Here is a 24,635-nt window from a genome sequence, read left to right on the forward strand (position 1 = left end):
AAGCAATTACTAATGAATATATTTTAGATCTCTGTAAGAAAGCATTGTATTCTCTAGAGTTCACAAAAAATGATAAACAGAGATTTATTCTTACAGAAAAAAAGCAATCTTGAAAACTCTAATGTTGTAATGAGCATAGTTTGGTTAAGCATGGTCAAAATACTGATTTACAAAAATGTGGATAAATTGTAGCAGGATATGCACTTCAAAGAATAAGTGTACAGTAGTTAAATGTGAAATAGCTATTTATTTTTAAAAGTTGCGTGGGGAATCACAAGATAATGTGAAAAGTTCAGTTAGACAACCAGCAATGAAATTTGAGACTACTGGTATTATGACAAATCCGGTTTCCAACCTTGTTGACAGATTTACTTGCACAACCAGAATTGGTCAGAGCAGGAAATAGGTATAATGCATATATACCTAACGTCGTTCTCTCCACTTGTCTTCTTCCGACAGATAAAGCAGATAACTTCATCCTGCCCCAAAGACCAACAGTAAGTGGCAATATGTTTATTTGTAAAGTGAACATTTTACTGTGACAAAGTACTTAATGCCTTGTCAGTGAAAAAATGATATCTAGTAAATGACTCTGTGGTTTTCAAGACTGTTGATAACCTATATTGAGAGTAATGATCTTAAGCTATTCTATTATTTTTAAGCTAAGAAAGTAACATATAGCTCTAATATTAACAAAAAGCACTTTTATCTAATGTAATAAATTAGTTTTTACCTTTTGTTCTAAAATAAGCAATATAATTAATTCCTATGTCTGTGAATTTTGAAAACAATTATATCAGAACTTCCTTTAATGCAAAAATAAAAAACTATGGTTATATGTGTGTTCATACTTCCACGATAATAACTTAAGGAACACATTTGAGACAGTTCTAATGAGGTGGATGAACCTAGAGCCTATGATATAGAGTGAAGTAAGTCAGAAAAAGAAAAGCAGATGTCGTATATTAATGCATATATATGGAATCTAGAAAGATGGTAATGATGAACTTATTTGCAGGACAGCAATGGAGACACAGATACAAAGAACAGACTTGGGAGAAGGAGAGGGAGGGAGGAATTGAAAGAGTAACATTGAAACACATACATTACCATATGTAAAATAGATAGCCAGTGGGAATTTGTTGTATGACACAGGGAGCTCAAACTCCTTGCTCTGAGACAACCTAGAGGGGTGGAGTGGGGTGAGAGGTAGGAGGGAGGTTCAAGAGGATGGGGATAGATGTATACCTATGGCTGATCATGTTGATGTATGACAGAAACTAACACAAGATAGTAAAGCAATTATCCTCCAATTAAAAATTTTTAATAAATGAATAAAATAATTTTACTAGTATTAACATATATGGACATTATATAATATAGACATTATTAAAATAAGTATGGGAAGCTATTGCTAATACTTTTAAATCCACCAAAACAAAGTAATAGCACCAATCTTGAGACAAAAATATTCTAAAGATTATCAACCTAAGATAAAATATCCCCTATGAAATGCAGTCAAAAAAAAAAAAAATTAGAAACTTTCCCAACAAAAGTCAACCTTTTCAGGCATTTATGTTTATATAAGTGATTTAAATATAATATCAGTTGCATTTATTTTATATAAGGAGGCAATTTCTATATAAAACTTTATATTCCTTGGCAAATAAGAAGTGATCTTAGATAAGCAGATATCAAGAAACCACATACCTGCCTCTGATGACCTGTGAGCAGCTATTCACTTCACAGAGGAAAGGTTTTACTTTAAAAACATTTTATATTACTGCTTTTCTCCTCTGTGGCTAACTAGCATCCAGGAAGCTTAGGGAAGACATACTATTGCCAGAGAAGATTTCATGATCCCACTTCTGCTGTTTAAAACCAAAACCTGCAATGTCTACCTATATGATTCACACTCTAGCGAAGAATCACAGGAAATTAAACTGATTTCAAGTTTCAAGCCTGGGAGCTACTCTACAATAATAGGGCTTCTGAATTGAGGTCAGATTTGTAAGAGGAAGAGATAAATTGTGAGGAGGAGTGTCAGAACTCTTGAGTAATGTTTAAATCCACATAGTGCTAAGAATTCTAGTAACGTTTTTCAGTAAATTCAAGCAAAGAGGAGAGGGTTCATCTTTGGGAAGAAAAAATAATTGCTTTCTGGGAACTGTCAATGTAGCTGTTGTTATTTAGATATCTTTGTAGATTTTTTTATATGATGAAGTCTAAAAGATTTGCAAACTCTTATAAGCTGCTTTCCATTTTACATGTAAGTGGTGAGATGAAAGAATGTGTTATAATGAAGATTAAATATTACATTAAACTATATTTGAAAAATAATGCATCCTATAGTTTTCTGATGTCTTCCCTGGTGGCTCGGTTGGTAAAGAGTCTGCCTGCAATGCAGGAGACCCGGATTCAATCCCTGGGTCGGGAAGATTCCCTGGAGAAGAAAATGGCAACCCACTCCAGTATTCTTGCCTGGAGAATTCCATGGACAGAGGAGCCTGGTGGGCTACAGTCTATGGTGTCACAAAGAGTCGGACATGACTGAGTGACTAATACTTTCACTTCACGTAGTTCTGAGCTGTTGTTAGGTATATAAGTGTGTCTATAACTATAATGTACACATTATGTACACATATGTTAATACTTTTAATGGCATTTTTTATAGTCCCCATAATTCTTTAAAATTCCATTCTCTTTTTTCAGGAGCATTGAGCCCCAAATACCTAGTTTTATCCCCCAGTTCTGCTTGCAAGTTTATGGCACTTCATTATTGAATCTCTGATGCTGGGACTGCCCATCTGTAAGCCAGGGTATTGAGTAGATTATTGTGAGTTTAAAGTGAGCCATAAAGAAAAACCCAGTACTTCACAAGAAAGATGTGCGTGCATGCTCAGTTGTGTCCAACTCTTTGGCAACCCCATGTACTGCAGCCCCTCTGTCCATGGAATTTTCCAGGCAAGAATGCTGGAACCGGAGTGGGTTGCCATTTCTTTCTCCAGGGAATCTTCCCGACCCAGGGATTGAACCCATGTCTCCTGCATCTCCTGCATTGACAGGAAGATTCTTTACCACTGTGCCACCTGGGAAGTCGCCATATAATGACATCATTATACATGGCTCACTCAGGGCAAGGGGCTTCCTGCCTGTTCACAATAGCCTATAGATTGCACAAGGTGTACATTATTCAATAATTTTGGTTCATTTTCATACTTATACTAGCTTTCTTGGGTCATATGGCAAAAATATACTAGAACAGACTTAATTCCAGAATCCTTTACATTTGCTGCCACTCCTTAGGTTCATTTTAGGAAGAAACAGCATTGAGAGGAAGTAGTTATACTAATTCATACTCACATAACCCTAGGGGATGAGATGGAATAGGTGTGTGAATGTAATAGCAATGTAGAATAGCCCACACATTTCTTTGCATCTGATGAAGGTTATGTTCCCCTGATGCTATCTTGCTGATACATAGCCCCAGGACAGGTGGCTAGTTCTGTTGCTACAGAATTTTGCAATAATGGGGAAGCAATGATTATCTTGAGGCAAGAGCAAAAATTAAAAGGCTTGGCTATCGCTACACACTCAGGCCAGCTACTGCCTCAGGATGCAACCTCTTCCTCCACTTCACACCCATCACACACACATCAACATACACACACTAGAGGTCACGAGAGACTGACTTCTCCCCAGATTTTCTTCCTATCTTTTAGATATTTCTTGAAAGTCATGATACTATTTTGCTTCTGTCATTCCTTCCATATCCATGTTGGAGTGAAACAAGAAGCCCACCTATTTTGACATCCTGACTGGAATAGAAACCTAAAAGTTTGCTTTGTAAATGGATCCTTTTATGAACTCTCTTCTTAAGAACAAAGCACTTTCTCCTTAGTTTATAATTTGAAAATTCTTATTTCCACAAGATAGACTTTTAAGGCAATGTTTGCTTGCATAATTTTTATAAATGTGCTTTTTATCTTCTAATAAGCAGTGATATCATGTCGTTAGAGAAAATAATATTTTCTTTTTCAAGTGAGTGTTTCAAACTTAGCAAAGAGCCTGACATCAAGGTGAGAAAGAAATAATATGTTACAGTTTAACTGTATTATATACATTTTCACTTCAAAAAGACTTGTTCTGCTCTTAGTCATTAGATATTAGGGCTTCCCAGGTAGTGCTAGTGGTAAAGAATCCACCTGCCATTGCAGGAGACATCAAGAGATGCAGGTTCAACTCTTGAGTCAGGAAGATCCCCCTGGAGGAGGGCATGGCAACCCACTCTAGTATTCTTGCCTGGAGAATTCCCATGGATAGACAAACCTGGCAGGCGACAGTCCACAGGGTCACAAAGAGTCGGACATGACTGAAGCAACTTAGCATGCACACGTAAACCATCAACACTTGGAATTAGAAAATTTTCAAATCTTATATTTGGCTTTTCTCTAGTCACACTTAGGAGAGATGACTAATCACCTGAAAAGGAAAATGATGAAAAGCAGAAGGAAAATCATGTAAGGAAAGCTGCAATGACTTCTACATAGCAAAATAACCTTTTAAGGGAAATGAGTGAGAAGGAATCTAAAGTTTGTTACTAAGTAAATAGCAGCTGAAACATATAACTACACACATTTAGAAATTGTCTACATGCAAGCAGAGAACAGAAACAAGCAGGTATTTTTCCTAGTTCTTTCCATTGATTTCAGTGTGACTGTACCAAACATAATTGCAAATAAATCATATCTGATCTGTACCTTCTATTTAAGGAGGCCACTGAAGAAGAGAGGTGGAATGGAGCTAAAAGCACTGGTCTTACAGTTGCTGATGGACCTTTATTATATTTACATCATCTGACATACTTATTTCCAGAGCCCTGTGCTATGCTGGATTTTTTCCTCTCCTTCTCCAAAAGCACCAGAATGGGTCACAGCAAAAGAAAAAGAAAACCTTTCCCTCCACTTTTGCACACATTTGGAAAGGTTCAACAAGTTCATATTCTAGGTGTTTGAATCATGAGCTACCCCAATGATATGCTGAGGGTCAGAGAGTGAATGAGAATCATATTTTGTTAACTTGAATATGTCCAGTATATTCTAGCCTGCTGTCATGGATAGTGTGTAAAACTTGATGACTGTCTGTTAAAGGAAAGAATAATAACTGAGTGTTACTGGCTTGCAGAAAAAGAAGGACCCATTTTTCTCTTTGGCTTTCAATTCTCCTCGAGGCCCGCTTGAGCCCATTCCCCAAGGAATGTACATGTCCAGGGACACTAACCTAAGAAAGAGTCCTCTGGAGACTTAGCTTCTGAAGCTCCACCACTAAGCACATAAGGCATTTAAAAGAATGAAAATAGTAGTCTGTCCTTTCCACACTCACAGTCAAATTATAGAAAAAAAAAGTCAAAAGTACATGAAAAAATTGAGAGAAATAAGATCTTGCAGATGGGTCAGAGAAAATGAGTATATAATCAAAACTTTACTTGGTAAGTTTTAAAGGCTCCCATCCAGTGGCAAGATCAGTGTTTTTGGAGTTAACTTGTGAGTTTCTTTGGGAAGAGGCACTTAGAAATGTTTTTGAAGGATGTGGCTAGAATCCAGGGTTGAGGATTAATATAATCTAAGGCGTTAATGGCATATGATCAAAGGATAACTAAAAAAGCCTGGCTAGAGTTAAGGAAAATAAAAAAAGATTATCTAATGAATGATGTCGCAGGTTGGATCCTCCAGGAACAATATCTGAGAGATGGAAAGTTTATCAGGAAATGCACTTGAGATCAATTCCTTTGGGAGGGAGTCGGGGGGAAGCAAAATTAGGCAAAGGTGTGATGTAGTCTCATTGGAGGCTTCAGCCAGGTGACTACTTCTGAGTAGTTCAGAAGTTGGGATGATGTTTCAGAGTTGTCTCTACTTGGAATGAAGAGGTCAGGCCTTTATATCCCACATCAGACAGCCATAGGATGAGGGTGAATTAGGAAGAGAACATGACCTTGGGCCAGGAGGCTGCCTTCAGCAAAGCCAATCCCTGAAGAGCCTGAGAGCTGAGAGATCTCTGCTGGGAGAGCAAGCATCCTAAATAATAATAAAAATAGTAATGATAATGCTAGGATGTGTGGGTATATGTTGATTTTTTCATGTTTTCAGATTGCTTTGATGTTATTTATCTTCTAAAACATCACAAAATCCCTGTGAGGTGACCCTATGTCACCATATTCTAACTTGATAAATGAATATTTTCAATTTTATGTAACTAGTTAAAGATGAGCTGGGTAAAACAGTATCACCAATGATAACAATAAAATCCCAGACTTGTCAACACTTACGGCGCTCTCTTTCCTTCATGACAATACCAGGTACCAAAGTTTAGATTTGCTCAGTAAAGGGCCAGGTGTCCCTGAAAAATTCAAATGGCTCTTTTTAATATTAAATTTATGTATCTGCTTTATACAGAAATAAGTTCATTTTTCTTTCCCTATTTTTCCTTTTCTGTCTTCATATTTTCATTCCTTTCACCCACCTCTTCCTTTTGCCCATCTAAAATCTAAACAAAATCAACCTTTTCCTATTGCTGTGAGTGAAATTTCAATGGTATAGAAGAGCTTAAAATTTCAAAACACTGTAGAAACACTTCTATAATTTGTATCCTTCATAGAACCCTTATAGGAATAAGCTATCAGTTTTGTGATTTCCAATCCAATTACATCCCTTCTCATTCTAGTTATTAAACAGACAAAAATACTTCATTAAAATGCCAACAAAGTGCTCTATTATTTCAACAAAGTTACATAAATGAAGGTTATTATAATGGCCTATGTTTTGAAGTCAAGAAGGATATCCTAAGAAAATATTATTTGTACTCTCCAAGTCTTAGAAGTTTTATATTTGAAAGACAACAGAAAATAATTGACTTAATTGTTAATATTCTATAATTTTTTTCTAATTTTCTCAAATGTGTTCAGTCATTTATTGGCTATTTATCAGCTGCAAAAATATTTATATTAATAGTAATGTAGGACTATTTCTGTCAAGGTAGAATGCTTGACATTCTTACCCAGAACTCCACGCCTCCCAAAAGTATGATACTGTTTAGTGGGAAGTGGTTATTGAGGTTAAAAAAAATCCCAAGTAGCCTCAATCTGGCAATGAGTCTGTCAGAAGGTTACTTAACATCTCTGTGCCTCATTTCTTCACTTCCAGAAACATCATAATGCCTAAACCATTAGCTTCACCAGGTGGCAAAAAGAGCAACTAAGACAATAAATCTGAGAAAAGTCAGAGGCACTTTTCCAAGAGTGCCTTCACAATAATTACTTGAATTGTAGTAATAGAGACTGGCTCAGATGGTAAAGAATCCTCCTGCAATGCAGGAGACCCAGGTTTGATCCCTGGGCCTAGAAGATCCCCTGGAGAAGGGGGTGGCTACCCACTCCAGAATTCTTGCCTGAAGAGTTTCATAGACAGAGGAGCTTGGCAGGCTGCAGTTCATGGGGTCAGAAAAAGAGTCAAACATGATTGACCAACTAACACTTTCACACTTTTCACTTCACAGACTCGTTATAGGAAATGCAGAGAAGAAAATAACACTTTATCACATGAGGATGAATTCATTCTTTTGTATTTTTGTTTAATTTTATTTCCTGTTTGCCTAGCTTTTTGTCTGATCATTTTGTAAGAGAATGGTCTGAGGTTCTATTTTTGCTGCTGTCCTCCAGGTGAATCATAATGTCTGCATTCCCAAACTCCTGAGCATCAAGGTCCCCCATATCACTATGCAATACAATTTCTTCTGTTCAGTTCAGTTCAGTTCAGTCGCTCAGTCGTGTCTGACTCTTTGCGACCCCATGAATCACAGCATGCCAGGCCTCCCTGTCCATCACCAACTCCCGGAGTTCACTCAGACTCACGTCCATCGAGTCAGTGATGCCATCCAGCCATCTCATCCTCTGTCGTCCCCTTCTCCTCCTGCTCCCAATCCCTCCCAGCATCAGAGTCTTTTCCAATGAGTCAACTCTTCACATGAGGTGGCCAAAGTACTGGAATTTCAGCTTTAGCATCATTCCTTCCAAAGAAATCCCAGGGCTGATCTCCTTCAGAATGGACTAGTTGGATCTCCTTGCAGTCCAAGGGACTCTCAAGAGTCTTCTCCAACACCACAGTTCAAAAGCATCAATTCTTCGGTGCTCAGCTTTCTTCACAGTCCAACTCTCACATCCATACATGACTACAGGAAAAACCATAGCCTTGACTAGACAGACCTTTGTTAGCAAAGTAATGTCTCTGCTTTTCAATATGCTATCTAGGTTGGTCATAACTTTCCTTCCAAGGAGTAAGCATCTTTTAATTTCTTCTGTTACCCTATATTTCAAGGAGTAAGCGTCTTTTAATTTCTTCTGTTACCCTATATTAAAACTGGTCCCAGGACGTCCCTGCTGGTCAACGGCTAAGACTTAGTGCTCTCAACACAGGGGGCCTAGGTTCGATCCCTGGTCAGGAAACTAGGTGCCACAGGCCACAACCAAGAGTTTGCATGCTGCAACTAAGACCCAGATCAGGCAAATAAATAAATATTAGGAAAAAAACTGACCCCAAAGAAACCTGTGTCATAGAGCTTTTGTCATCTATCCATGAGAAAAGCCAAGGTATATTGCAATATGGATGATAAGTGGCAGTCAGTAAACACTTAACGTAGATATGCAGCTTCAGATTTCCAATGACTACATGTTATGGGCCTTGGAATGCACTTGAAAGTAATCTGAACCTCAATATACATGAGAAAGTATATTAGTCTGCTGGGGCTGCTCTTACAAAATACCACAGATTGGGTGGCTTGAGCAACAGAAATTTATTTTCTCACAATTCTCACCTGAGACCAAGGTGCCAGTATGGTCAGTTTCTGGTGAGACTTCTCTTCCTGACTTGCAGAGAGACACCTTCATGGCGCAGTCACATGGGCTATTCTCTGGGTTCATGGAGACAAGAGAGAGAGACAGAGAGAGGGCTTGAATGTCTCTTCTGAACTGAACACTAATTCTGTGAATTAGAACCCATTCTTATAACCTCAGTTAATCTTAATTACTTATTTAGGGACCCTGATGTAAATATAGCCACATTGGGGGATTCCATTCAGCTCAGTTCAGTCGCTCAGTCGTGTCCGACTGTTTGCGACCCTGTGAATCGCAGCACGCCAGGCCTCCCTGTCCATCACCAACTCCCGGAGTTCACTCAGACTCACGTCCATTGAGTCAGTAATGCCATCCAGCCATCTCATCCTCTGTCGTCCCCTTCTCCTCCTGCCCCCAATCCCTCCCAGCGTCAGTCTTTTCCAATGAGTCAACTCTTCACATGAGGTGGCCAAAGTACTGGAGTTTCAGCTTTAGCATCATTTCTTCCAAAGAAATCCCAGGGCTGATCTCTTTCAGAATGGACTGGATCTCCTTGCAGTCCAAGGGACTCTCGAGAGTCTTCTCCAACACCACAGTTCAAAAGCATCAATTCTTCGGTGCTCAGCTTTCTTCACAGTCCAACTCTCACATCCATACAAGACCACTGGAAAAACCATAGCCTTGACTAGACGGACCTTTGTTGGCAAAGTAATGTCTCTGCTTTTCAATATGCTATCTAGGTTGGTCATAACTTTTCTTCCAAGGAGTAAGTGTCTTTTAATTTCATGGCTGCAGTCACCATCTGTGGTGATTTTGGAGCCCCCAAAAATAAAGTCTGACACTGTTTCCACTGTTTCCCCATCTATTTCCAATGAACTGATGGGACTAGATGCCATGATCTTCGTTTTCTGAATGTTGAGTTTTAAGCCAACTTTTTCACTCTCCTCTTTAACCTTCATCAAGAGGCTTCTTAGTTCCTCTTCACTTTCTGCCATAAGGGTGGTGTCATCTGCCTATCTGAGGTTATTGATATTTCTCCCAGCAATCTTGATTCTAGCTTGTGTTTCTTCCAGCCCAGCATTTCTCATGATGTACTCTGCATATATGTTAAACAAGCAGGGTGACAATATACAGCCTTGACGTACTCCTTTTCCTATTTGGAACCAGTCTGTTGTTCCATGTCCAGTTGTAACTGTTGCTTCCTGACCTGCATACAAATTTCTCAAGAGGCAGATCAGGTGGTCTGGTATTCCCATCTCTTTCAGAATTTTCCACAGTTTATTGTGATCCACACAGTCAAAGGCTTTGGCATAGTCAATAAAGCTGAAGTAGATATTTTTCTGGAACTCTCTTGCGTTTTCGATGATCCAGCAGATGTTGGCAATTTGGTCTCTGGTTCCTCTGCCTTTTCTAAAACCAGCTTGAACATCAGGAAGTTCACGGTTCACGTATTGCTGAAGCCTGGCTTGGAGAATTTTGAGCATTACTTTACTAGTGTGTGAGATGAGTGCAATTGTGTGGTAGTTTGAGCATTTTTTGGCATTGCCTTTCTTTGGGATTGGAACGAAAACTGATCTTTTCCAGTCCTGTGGCCACTGCTGAGTTTTCCAAATTTGCTGGCATATTGAGTTCAGCACTTTCACAGCATCATCTTTCAGGATTTGAAATAGCTCAACTGGAATTACATCACCTCAGAATTAGAGCTTCAATATATAAATTTTGGAAGGACCTAGACTTTTTCACAGAAGGCTAAGCACTTCCCATATATCATTTGATGTTCCACTTTTTTCAAAAAAACTTAACTTCAAAATATAAACATTTTCCTTGTTACAAAATCATCATAAAATAACTTTTATGTCTAATATGCTTAAGCAAAAGAATGTGTTTGAATTTAGACATTTTACCCCTGTGATATTGAATATTTAATTCATTACAATATTTACCTTTATAAATATTAATGTGATGAAAAAATATGCCTAAAGCTTTACCAGTATATATTATTATTTCCTGGGGATTCCAAGAAGTTGAATTAGTGAGGCAAATGATGTGAATATATTAAGGGTGTTCATAGGATTGGGTTGGTATTAATAATACCTTGAAATGTAAGAACTGTACCTTTTATTTTTAGATCCAGAAAGAGAATGTTGCCTTTTTGGAATTTAAGACATTGTAATAAAGAGAAAGATTTGAATGGGAATGAATGGGGACACTGGGCAGAGTTGAAGAGAGCTGTTGAAATTACCAAAGAAAATCATTTACTCCTTAGTGTATTTACCTAGGGCTCTAGGAACTGCAAGCAATTGAGCCAGAGCTCTGACAGGAAAGAAGTGGCATATGTTCACCGGTAATCTGAGATGTTAATTGGGGTTATAAAGGATTAAGCAAGATGTAAGGAAATCAGCAAGTCGTTCCTTTTTTTTTTTTTTTTTTTAATGTCCTCTCCCTCCTGAAACTCCTGAACCTCCCACCCACCTCCCTCCCCTCTAGGCTGTTGCAGAGCCTCAGTTTGAGTTCCCTGAGTCATATTGCAAATTCCCATTGCTATCTATTTACGTATGGTAATGTATGTTTCCATGTTACTCTTTTCATACATTCACCCTCTCCCTCCGGCTTCTCCCCACCCCCCCTCTACCGTATCCATAAGTCTGTTTTCTACGTCTGTGTTCCACGTCTGTGTCTCCACGTGTGCTTTGTGCTGAGTCACTTCAGTCATGTCCGACCCTTTGCGACCCCATAGGCTGTAGCCCACCAGGCTCCTCTGTCCAGGCAAGAATACTGGAGTGGGTTGCCATGCCCTCCTCCAGCCATGTCTCTACCACTGCCCTGCCGTGCAAATAATTTCCCCTGGACCATCTTTCTAGATTCCATATATATGTGTGCGTGTTGTTTTATCACAGTTGGTAAGTGTGAAGAAGCCATTCCTAGCACCTGGAGAATAGTTATATGGAAAAACTGTGGAACTAGGGCAGAATTGGACTTCCCTTGTGGTTCAGTGATGAAGAATCCGCCTGCCAATGTAGCAACACAGGTTGGATCCCTGGGTTGGGAAGATGCTCTGGAGAAAGAAATGGCAACCCACTCCAGTTTCTTGCCTGAGAAATCCTATAGACAGAGGAGCCTGGCGGGCTACAGCCCCTGGGGTCACAAGAGTCAGATACAACTTAGCGACAACAACAGGGTAGAAATGAGTTGTTTATCATCACATTCAATCCAGTGCTTCCATTTGTTCTTTACTGTCCCCATTGGAGGCTCAGGTCTGGGGCCAAATCCATCATCATTCTACTGACTCCTGGTGACACAGCCTCTTTTTTTCATGTCAACTAATGAATCTGGTGTTAACTGAGATCCTTGCTTTGTGTGTTTTGTTTTTTCCCCTGTGTTCCTCAGAAGTTCATGCACTAAACATTCCAATGCAGGTCTTTGTTCCTTTTGTTTTGTTTTCCCAGCGATGGCATTATTCACGGTGTTTTGTTCCTGGCTGCTGTGTGGCTTCCATTCTTTCCTGCAAAGGGACAGGTATGGTCAAGGGTAAAAATCTTTTCACAACAACTCATGCAACTTTGAAGCCTCGATGTTGAAAGTAAAAAAGACTGGAGTGTCTGGTACATCGCAAAGTACTTACCAGTTGCTCACTGCGCTAAGTCTAAGACTGTGGCAACCAACATGGTAGCTTCTAGCCCCTGTGAGGATAAGCAACACGGGAAATATGGATAGTGCGAGTTGAGCCCTGCATAAATACAATACAGTATGATTCAGTGATCCAAAATGGAGGTAAAAATCTCATTAGTAATTTTAATATTGATCACATAATAAACATTGTAATATATTCATCAAGTGATATATATTATACTTAACAATTTAGAATGTTTATTTTTTCTTTTTTTAAATTAAAATCATATGTGATGCCTTAATTAAATTTCTATGACAGCACTGGTTTGTGGATTTAAAAGCCTAATGATACTTCTCCTGTCCCAAGATCCTTTCCGATTTACTTTTATTTTAATACATTTCAACATGACTCCCACAGAAAATTAGCAACATATGTATATGATCTCAAATTAGCAAAACTTCATCCCACACATCACCACATTTAATTTTCATAATTACCCTGTGAGAATAATTTTATCTATATTTTAAATTAAAAGGCAAGTAAAATTTACTAAAGATATTATGTATTTTGATTTTGCCCATAATTTTACAATTAGTATATGTTAGGTAAGATGTTCTAATTATTTCTAATATGCTGCTTCACTTAATAATCTCCCAACAGGATCAGTCATGTTCTCCAATGATTGGTGTGGAGATGCCCATATAAGGTGTCGACCTCCTGATCAGAGAACCTCTGAATGTGAGGAGCTTGGCCACTGCTGTCTGTTCCCACACCCTCCTTTGACTCTGGGCACACAAGATTAGCTAGGACTCCTCAGACCACAGTTTCTGACATTGCATTTTAACCTCATTAGGCATTTACAAAATATAGCTATTGTGTTACCATAATCAAAATTTCAATCCAAATACAATATATTCATCAGCTAGGGTTTCATTCAAGTCATTTGCTGTGTTCCAATTTCTTCCCTGAAGATTCCTTCTGGCCCTTCCAGTCCCCCGTTACGCATCTAGTCCATTTCCCAGTCTTTATTGATAAAAGTATTTAAAAGGGAGATATCATTTGGTCCTTTGCACCAGTAAATGTCTCTTGATCAGATACTCTACACACCTTCTGCCAGAGCATCTTCTCCAGATGCCTAGAAAACACAATTTATCTCTCAATATCCCAGGCCAGACCATAGTTGTGAAATCTTTTCTAAGCTCAATCAAGAATTAATTCCTCCTCCCTTTATATCTAGTAGATCCCTCCTATCATTTCAGTTATCAGGTCATAATTATCTATTTATGTCATATTGCCTATCCAATATAAACTCTTTAAGGATAAATAGATACCACCTTTTATCCATTGTACTCTCAACACTTTTTCCTATCACCTGTCACTTAATAAAAAACTTTATCGATGATCATTTTAAAACAAACAAACAAAAGACATGTTTCTTCAATAGAATTGATCTACAAAGCAAGATAGGGTAAGAAGCAGGAAATAATGACTTTTCAGAAACCAAATTTTGTATACTTTGAAATGAAACTACATTTTCAGAGTCAAAAGGACATATCCAGGGAGCTATTTTACAATTTGATATATTTAGGTTAGTGCAAACGTAATTGTGGTTTTGCATTGTTGAACTTTGCTATTTGATATTGGAATAATACACTCTAAATAAATATGGTTAAGCATACATCATTTTAATATGCATTTATCAAATTTTTTTGCTAATCACATTGCTTGCTGTTTATTTGTATTTATTTTAGACTAGGGAAATGATGTTAGACAAAAAAGCAAATTTGAGCAGTTTTCCTATTTGAATCAGAATGGGTTGGAAAGCAATGGGGATAACTCTCATCATCAACAATGCATTTAGCCCAGGAACTGCTAAGAATTTACAGTGCAGCAATGGCTCAAGAAGTTTTGCAGAGGAGACAGGAACCTTGAAGATGAGGGGCACAGTGGCCAGCCATCAGAAGTTGATTGACCAATTGAGAGCATCATCAAAGCAGATCCTCTTAAAACTACATGAGAATTTGCCAAAGAACTCAACATTGACCCTTCTATGGTCATTCAGCATTTGAAGCAAATTGCAAAGATGAAAAAGCTCAGTTAATGGGTGCCTCTTGAGCTGACTGAAAATAAAAAATATCATCGTTTTGAAGAGTCATCTTCTCTTATTCTATGCAACAACAACAAACCATTTCTCAATAGAATTGTGACATGCAACAAAAAGTTGATTTTATACAACAACTGGCAATGACCAGCCCAGTAGTTGGACTGAGAAGAAGTTCCAAAGCACTTCCCAAAACCAAACTTGCACCCCAAAAAGATCATGGTCACTGTCTGGTGGTCTGCTGACCATCTGATACACTGCTGCTGCTGCTGCTGCTGCTAAGTCGCTTCAGTCGTGTCCGGTTCCCCCGTCCCTGGGATTCTCCAGGCAAGAACACTGGAGTGGGTTGCCATTTCCTTCTCCAATGCATGAAAGTGAAAGTGAAGCCACTCAGTCATGTCCGACTCTTAGCGACCCGGTGGACCACAGCCTACCAGGCTCCTCTGTCCAAGGGATTTTCCAGGCAAGAGTACTGGAATGGGTTGCCATTGCCTTCTCCCATCTGATACACTACAGCTTTCTGAATCCCAGCAAAACCATTACATCTGAGAAGTATGGCCAGCAAATCGATAAGATGTACTGAAAACTGCAACACCTGTGGCTGACACTGGTCAACAGAAAGGACCCAGTTCTTCCCCACAACAACACGTGAGCACATGTTGCACTACCAACATTTCAAAAGTTGAACAAATTGGGCTATGAAGTTTTGCCCCATCTGCCATATTCACCTGACCTATCATCAACCAACTACAATTTCAAGCATCAAGACAACGTTTTTGCAGGGAAAATTCTTCTGCAACCAGAAACAGGCAGAAAATGCTTTCCAAGGGCTCACTGAATCCCAAAGCAAGTATTTTTATGCTACAGGAATAAACAAGCTTATTTCTTGTTGGCAAAAAATGTGTTGATTGCACTGGTTCCTATTCTGATTAATAAAGATGTATTTGAGCCTAGTTATAATGATTTAACAGAGAAGGCAATGGCACCCCACTCTAGTACTCTTGCCTGGCAAATCCCATGGATGGAGGAGCCTGGTAGGCTGCAGTCCATGGGGTCGCTAAGAGTCGGACACGGCTGAGCGACTTCACTTTGACTTTTCACTTTCATGCATTGGAGAAGGAAATGGCAACCCACTCCAGTGTTCTTGCCTGGAGAATCCCAGGGATGGGGGAGCCTGTTGGGCTGCCGTCTATGGGGTCGCACAGAGTTGGACACGACTGAAGCGACTTAGCAGCAGCAGCAGCAGCATAATGATTTAAAATTCATGGTCTGAAACCACAATTACTTTTATACAGAAATTGGTATTTCACATCGGCTGCTGCTGCTGCTGCTAAGTCGCTTCAGTCGCATCCTTGCTAATTTAGGAATTGATAGCTGGGAAAGCACCCAGTCTGGGAGTACCACACATTCAATATTGGTCCCTGTCTTTAGGAACATACAAACAGGCAAGGGAAATGGAGATCATGGAGATCGCATAATGAGATCATGGCAATAAAGTGTGGTGAGACCCATGTTCACAGTATTTGTAGAACTTTGAGAAGACTTAGCACTGGGGGAGGAGGAGAATAACTTATCCCAGGGTGTCAGGGAAAATCAGCAAAAGGCCCTGTCTGGGCTTACAAAATTTTGCTCATGTACATATAGCATCAGACTCTTCTGTAAATTGAAGTCACCAAACTGCTCAGACTTTCTGAGAACTATTCACACACCCTACTCTACCTCCAGACTCAAGCCTTCCCAACATACATGCAAGGATACACCAAAAATATCAGCACCTGACTTAATATCCTGTTAATTATATTTCTGTTACTAAAAGGAACAAAGTCAACAATAGTTCATTAATTGGAATGGCATTGCTCCCTCCAAATTGCTTTGGAGATTTTTTTGTAATATTGTTAAACTGTCTTTTGAGAGACCCCATAAAGTCTGTCACATAATAGGTAGAATTATTTACTGGAGCATTGAGTGCACTTGGACTCCACCTAAACATGCTTTCCCTAAATACACACAGCATGTCAGTTCAGGGTTCCCCGAACATCTAAAACAAGGGTCCCCAACCTCCAGGATCTAATGCCTGATGATCTGAGCTGGAGCTGATGTCATAACAATAGAAATAAAGTGCACAATAACGGTAATATGTTTGAATCATCATGAAACCATCTCCGACACCCCAGGTCCATGGAAAAATTGTATTCCACGAAACCGGTCCCTGGTGCCTAAAAAGTTGGGGACCACTGGTCTAAAAGGAACCACCTACCTCCACCCTTATCACTCCCTTTCTGCAGCCTGATTGAGTGTGAACGAGAATGTTCAATGGCTCCAATCTTGTAACTTTGTCATTGTGTTTTCATTCATATGTCTAGAAATCTCACACTGAGCTGTCTCTTCATTCTAGAAAGTGGCATTTATAGCCTCAGAGGTGTTTTTGTTTTTTGACTGCACCACGCAACTTATGGAATCTTAGTTCCCTGAACAGTGATCAAACCCGTGCCCCCTGAAACAGAAGCACAGAGTCATTGGACCACCAGGGAATTTCCATCGAGGCATTTTTAATCATCACAGCATGAATTACAGCCCAACTCTTAAAATTCAACATTATTTCTTTCTTTCTTAAAAATTATAATTTGGGCTCAGATTCATTGGCAGTGCTTAATAATACTGACTTGAACTGAACATGTCTGAAAGTAAATTTTTTCTCTTAAATTAACTTATGCATTCTTCTATGCAATTTCAAAACTTTTAAAAACTAATCCTAAGCTGACTTTCCTTCAGGATCAACGTTTTGCTGATTTGTCAACCACCCTGAAAAATGTCCAAACTGAGATTGTAAACAAACACAATGACCTAAGGAGAGGAGTCTCTCCACCTCCCAGAAACATGCTGAAGATGGTAAGAAGCAGTCACATAAAGAAAGTGGCTTGAGCTGGCTGTGGTAAGAGCTGGCATCTAGTAAATTACATCTCTTAAGAACCTTTCAGCTTTGGAAGTTCTGGCTCTGCTTTGTTAATTCATTTGAGCTGTGTTATGGACAAGGAAGAAATTAATTCCACATACTATTTTTTGCTTAAAAATCATACTTCCTCCTTCTATATTCTATTCACTAGAATAGTTTAATCTGTCAGAATCTATAATCTATCATGCGTATTTCAGAGTTTACCATCTTTGAAAGTGGAATTTATCCTACTAAAAAGAAAAAATGCATCTACATACATACATATACAATCAGTATGAAGTTTCAGGGTGCCCATGGAACCCCTGAAGCCTCTCCATGAACCCTGCCGCTGAGGTTAGTATGTGCCTTCTGACCTTAATAAGCTGACTTTTAGATACTTTCACTAGGCTTTTTCTGTTGTTTTTTATAAAAACAGCTTTCTCATAACTTCTGTGGCCTGTGTGCTCCCTTCCTTCTATTTCCCCTCTGTACAGTCATAAGTACAATACCATCACCCACACCATCCTCATGATTAATGTCCACACCACCTGGGCTGTAATTTATGACCTAGCCCTTTTCTAGAAGATATGTTATAAATAGGGGAAATCCAAGTTTTGTTAACTTTAAGGAAGAAAACATAAAAATATCTTACCACTGCAAATGTTACCACTCCCTCCCCCCAAAAATGGCCAAACATCTTCTGGGGTGCCCTCTTGCCACTCTGAAAGAGCCTGTGCATGTGAGGGCCCTTCATTAGCTCACTGTCTCATTTGTCTCCTAAATTTTGCTTTATTGTAGTGAAGCAACTTGTCCGTTTTAAGGGCTATTTAAATTGGGGGGGGCAGAAGTAAAAGCAAATCCTTAGATATCAGCGAGAGATGTCTTTCTGCTCAGTATTTCTTCTAACCCTAGGTTATTAGGGTTATTACCTTTTGATCTAAGGCAAATAACAGCCCACTTTTCTAGGTCCAGTACTGAAGGCCACATGTCTCCCAGATGTACTTACTTAAAAAAAAAAAAAAAAAGGGAACAAAGAGTAAAGTATGCCAGCTGAGTACTATAGGAAAAATAATCTCAACATCTCTGTGTTGATCAATATTTAGAGAGGACTATTACTAAAAACTGAGGTGTGTCTACTGTGCCATCAAAAATAGACCATTAACTCTCTTAGATTTTTCGATTACTTAAGGTAGATGTACGATTTTGTGGAGAAGAAAAAGACACGTGAAAAAGATATCCGTGACTATCATGATAAGCAGAAGATGCACATAGAGAAATTTTGTACTCATATAGACTAGTCCACTATTCAAATCATAAAACTTAAGCTCCTTTGTAATTTAAGTCATTGAGTGCATCTGTTTTTTCTCTTCTTGTTTTAGCAATGGAACACCACGGCGGCAGCAAACGCCCAAAATTGGGCAAACAAGTGCCTTTTCAAACACAGTAAGAAAGAGGATAGAAGAGTAGGTAAGTAATTTAATCTTTTTGTTGAGTCCATGAACAAGCAAGACCATAAGGGCTATTTTTGACCTTACATTAAGAAAGCTTTATGAATAAATGTTGCTTCTAATGCTGCCTTTTTCAATTTAAAAACTCTCTGCAGGAGAAAGAACTCTGAGAAGTACCACATTGTGCGTATTGTGTGTTTTATATTTTACAAAAACTGGCTCACACAATATCGTATTTGTGCCTCTTAACCATCCTCTAAGTAAAGCAGTCATGAGTCATCTCTTCCTCTATTTTATAAAATAGAAAACAGTTAGAGAGAAAACAGCTTTTATTTTTAAACCTATTTATATTTGTATTTATAACATATGTTTGATTAAATCATTTTGATGACAGAATGTCAAGTCTTTTGTATATTCTGGGTGCCTGCCCAGAATCATTACTATATAGATTAAAAACCTGTTAGACATGACTTCTGCATCAGGAAACAGAAACAATGAGATGAAATATCTTATTATTAAATATTAGATAAAATATTTACTGAAATGATCAAAAATGACATAGATTTAGGCAAGCCCAATTTTAAAGAAGCAAATGACTTACCTGTTTTAAATGTCGAACTGCCATTGTTACTTGTATTTTTTTACTATAATTTAGTGAAATCAGGAAGAAGGATGACTATATTCGGTAGAAAATTGGAACAAATTTTCTTGAAGATCCCAATCTACTGTTAAAATCTTAGCTTCTTTCTTTCCTTCTTAAAGGATTTATCCAAGAGTAATTTAGTTTGCACTCCCTTAAAGTAGCATGTAGACGTTATATTTAAAGCCATCTAATTCAAAATATTTAACTTGAAAATATATTGAGATATATATTGAAAATATCTTGAAATACTTCTGTTGTGCTACAAGGCACTTCTTTCCAAGTAAGAAATTATTCTCAAAGAATAATTTGAGAATTTGGCCTGCGATGCCCTTATTTGCTTATTGAGGGGAGACTCATAATCTTTGAAAATATTGTCTCTTCTAGTGCCATTTGCTTCATATTGGGGTTTTTAATTAAAGGCTGAGTGCTAGCTTTTTTTCAAAGTTCATACAGAATAGCAATCATAAACATTTATTTAGGGTCCTATGTATAAAACAATCTTTGATGAATGTGGGCAAGAGTCAGAAACTGAGTTAGTCTCTGCCTTTCGCATGCAAAGCAGAGTATGCATTAATGCATACACTCATGAAAATTTAAGGTGTAAACAAATGAATCTAGGGAGAGCAGATACTAAAGAAAAAAACTTGATGTACTCAAAATTGTGCATGTTGAGGCCATTCTTAAGGTGTTAAGCACATCTGGCTTCTTTCCAGCTTATAGCTGATGAGAAACTCCCTCATGGATTAACAGCTATGAGCGCTGCAAAGGACAGGGACTTTGAATGTTTTATGGCTTTCCCCATGAATGATCTGTTTCTTCTCAGGTACAAGGAACTGTGGCGAGAATCTCTTTATGTCAAGTTACCCTTCTACATGGTCTAATGCAATCCAAAGCTGGTATGATGAGGTCCATGATTTTGTTTTTGAAGTAGGGCCGAAGAGTCCCCAAGCAGTAATTGGACATTTCACCCAGGTAAGGGAACAGATAAAAACATTCTGACATCAGTACTTTAAAAAGGAGGCTTCTCCAAATTTTGACTGATTCCAATGTTGAACTGAAAAGAAGATCTCAAATGGGTAAAGAGTAGTTTTACTATGTTGTGGGTATTTCAGCCATGAGCTGTCATTTGTCAAAAGCCTGCACACTTTGAATGGGGAAATATACCCTGTATTTTTCTTACTGCCTAAATGCATTAAATAGTGAATGTACATGGAAATGTAGTATTTTAAAAGATTTTTAGGGACTTTCCTGGCAGTCCAGCAGTTAGCATTCAGCACTTACACTGCAGTGGCCTGGCTTCCATCCCTGGATGGGGAACAAAGATCCTGTAAGCTGCATGGAGTGGTTAAAATAAAATAAAAATAAAAGGTCAGTACTTCTACTCAATAATTTAACTAAACATATTCATAAGGTATGCAGAAATACAATATATTAGTAACATTCTTTTCAGTTTTATATTTCTTATTATAGTTTTTTAAATATATTTTCTTCTCTAATGTACTCTCCTATCTTCACTTATGTGCTCATAGATTGTTTGGTACTCATCTTTCCTTATTGGATGTGGAGTTGCCTACTGTCCCAAACAAAGTCTAAAGTACCTCTATGTTTGCCAATACTGTCCTGCGTAAGTATGTACTTTTCAGTTTGTTGTCAATACATAATGCCATCAGCAATCTAATATTTGAACATTGTTATGTAATGGACAAACCAGACTTTTAAAAAAGAATTTTTCAGTAGAGAGGAGGAGGGAATAAAAGTTGAGAAGAGTTTTTTAAATTTGAGGCACAACCAATTTCTCCCTGTCTCTTGATGGATATGTTTACCTCTTGCCAGCATGTGGGGGTGCACAGCCTTACCAATTCCATCAAGTTTACTATGAGGTACAAACTGTTACCACGCTGAAATGCACTCTGTAAATTTTAGAGCCTATTATTAGCCCATTTCGGCTCAGGCTATTAGACTAGAGTCAAGAAAGTAAGTGCACATGTCAATTATTCTTACTTTGCACTGGGATCTGAGTACACTTGGGGAATGTTAGTTTTTCGGTCATTTGACATGATTTAAAACCCTGAAAGATATTTAGGCCCATATGATGATGGATACTTCCCTTGGAGCATAAATTAAACTTAAAAAAAGAAAAATGCTTGACATTTTGTATTTCAAATTTCAGTGGTAATATTGTTGGCAGACAACATGTCCCTTACCAAAAGGGAACACCTTGTGGCAGCTGCCCCAATCATTGTGACAACGGACTATGCAGTAAGTTTGAAACCATTAACTTGTTAATATAAATGACCTGACATGGCTAAGCATTAGAAAGTATTCTGAATGTAACCAACTTCAGCAATGCCTTCCTCCAAAAGGCAAAATTAAAATTATTCAACAGAGCGCCTTTAAGCAAAAAGTTTACACTGTTGAGAATTCTTACTTGCAATTCAGTCGGTTACCATACATAACCTAAAGAAACATCTACCACCAATGTATATCTGTAGCTGTGTTGAACCCGTGACATATTGGCTTATCTGAAAAACTTTCTGTGGGAATTAATCATTGCAACTGAATATGAACTTTCTTTTCATCAAAGTTAATGCCATTATAGCAAAGATGGAATTTTAAAAAGAAAAATACATACAAATATAAAGATGTGATACCACCGAATATGACTTAACCCGGAAAGACATATTGAAAATTATAATTCCTTATATGTGATGAGTTCATCATCCTAAATTCCTCATTTTTCCCATAGGGTAATTTAATCATCAAATTTAGTTTAATGAACACTTGTATTTTTGTCTGCTAATAACTTTTATATGCTTTTAAAATGTCAATCAAATCTGCTTATAGTGTTATTAGCTCACATAAACTTCAAATATATCTTAGCAAAAGGAGTGAAATTAATGTCATATAATGTTTTATTCCATGTTGTTGTTAACAGAGGTACAGCATTGATATTTTTGTTTAGTTGGCATATGTTATTATAATTATTGTTAACAATGCAATTAACCCATTAACTGAGATTTCTACCTTTTAAATGCATTCACCTAACTGAATTACAGCACTCTCTCTGGAAGAATTGCTCAGCCATAATTCAGAATAGTGATGATATCAAAGCTTTGTATAAATTAACTACAGAAGAAAATAATTACACCTGGGCTCAATACTATTTGTTGAGGAGCTAGGAATTTATCCTAGTAGTAACGAGCAACCAATTGAAAGATTTCAAATGGAAGAATGATGAAATCAGAATTGTGTTTTACAAAGAGCTCCTGGCAATAGCATGCAGAAACAAATGGATGGGAATCCAGCTTGGAGACTGTTCAAAAACATGGGTTTAAAAGCAAATATCTTTATTCCATGAGGGCAAAATGAATGAAGAGAAATGGACAGTGATAAGAAATAGGAAGAATGTAGAAGAGCCAGGGTTTCTTACCTGTGCTTGTTGCACGCTGATGAAAAATAGGGGGAAAACATAATCAACTATACTTCAGTTTAAAAAGAAAGAGAGAGAAACTAGAAATATAGAAGGGAATGAGTTCGGGTTAATTCCTAGTGCCTGGATTAAATTATGCCACTTCTCTGAGTCTGGGTGAAAGGAGGGGAGAGTTGGGAAGCAATACTATAAAACTGCCAAGTTTGTAGGTCAGATAATGTACTTGGCTTGAGATGTATTGAGTCTGTGGCCACTGAGGGACATCTGAATGGAAATACCCAACAATCATGGTGTAATTTCCTTTTGTTTTTGCAACTTTGCACCCACATCTTCTTACAATGATTTCTTATTCCTGAAAGAAAGACTAGTAGTATTAGAGTCTATAGCAACAGAGTCCAATATAACTTTTTGCATTCATGGAAATGTTAAATAAGTGTACCGTCTCTTAAAGTAGCCATTGGCCACATTGGTTATTGAGTACTTGGAATGTAACTAGTATCACTAAGGACCCGAAATTTATATTTTATTTTATTTTAATTCAATTAGGTTTAAATGTAAGCAATCACCTGTCTAGTGCTGATCGTTTCGGACAGTGCAGTTCTAGACAGATTCATTTAAATTCACTGTACTCTGTTTTCTGAGGAAGGAAAAGAGGCCAATTCATTTTAGAAACATTTCAAAAGATTAAAATTTTAAAATAAATGATGAGCTAATTGATTAGTTTAACTAAGAGACCTTATGTGTCCTTCAAGCTATGAAGTGCTCGTCACAGTGTGATGATGCCAACATGTTTGCTCAATTTTCTCTTTCTCACTCACATTGAATTCACTGTTTGTATTGCTGCTGTGGAGGAAAATGATAATGAAGTGATTACTTTCTTTGCTTTTATTCCAGCCAATAGTTGTGAGTATGAAGATACCTATTCTAACTGTGCATCTTTAAAGGAAACATGGACCTGTGCGTCTGATTTTGTGAAGACCAATTGCAAGGCTGCCTGCAATTGTCAAGGCAAAATTTATTAAATTCCCAGTACTGACCGAGCAGGGCTACATGATGGAAAGCTGCATCATCTACTCAGATTTGATATTTACTAACAAGGAAATCACAGACATGTTAGCTACAAATTTGATTTCAAGTAGTAATGAGTCTTTTTCTCCTGGATCTGCTTTTTATTTTACAGAATTTTTTTTCATACAAAAAAAAATTAATGTAACCTGATCTATGATAACAACTTTGGATTTTGATATAAATTGGGTGATGTGAATTTAATTGAATTTAATCAAGTTGAAGATTCTGAAAGTTGTATTCTCTTACAAATATGATCACTAGAAATTTGAACTGAAATTGAGAATCATGTATAAAATCAACAAGCTACAAGGATATTTTGTATGGCACAGGGCATATAGCCAATATTCTATAATAACTATAAATGGAGTATAACCTTTAAAAATTGCAAATCACTATGTTGTACACCTGAAACATATAATAATTGTACATCAATTATACCTCAAAAAAGCCTGAGGAGGAGGTAAAGAGTTATATCAGAAAACTCGGGAGCCCCAAGGCCTGGGAGATGGGACAGAGGAA

At 37.8% G+C, this 24,635-nt stretch overlaps 1 protein-coding gene across 1 annotated transcript; it reads left to right on the forward strand.

Annotated features, from left to right (window-relative positions):
* Positions 1-5,709: 5,709 nt before the first annotated feature.
* LOC129647214 (cysteine-rich secretory protein 3-like) lies at positions 5,710-24,070 on the forward strand. The gene is made up of 9 exons (XM_055574405.1): positions 5,710-5,718; positions 11,013-11,053; positions 12,331-12,400; positions 17,368-17,484; positions 18,907-18,994; positions 20,442-20,590; positions 21,148-21,242; positions 21,789-21,877; positions 23,943-24,070. Exons 1-9 carry the CDS (start codon positions 5,710-5,712, stop codon positions 24,068-24,070), a joined length of 786 nt encoding a protein of 261 aa, XP_055430380.1.
* The last annotated feature ends 565 nt before the right edge of the window (positions 24,071-24,635 follow it).

This window comes from Bubalus kerabau, chromosome 3 (genome assembly GCF_029407905.1).
Source record: "Bubalus kerabau isolate K-KA32 ecotype Philippines breed swamp buffalo chromosome 3, PCC_UOA_SB_1v2, whole genome shotgun sequence".
NCBI lineage: Eukaryota > Metazoa > Chordata > Mammalia > Artiodactyla > Bovidae > Bubalus > Bubalus kerabau.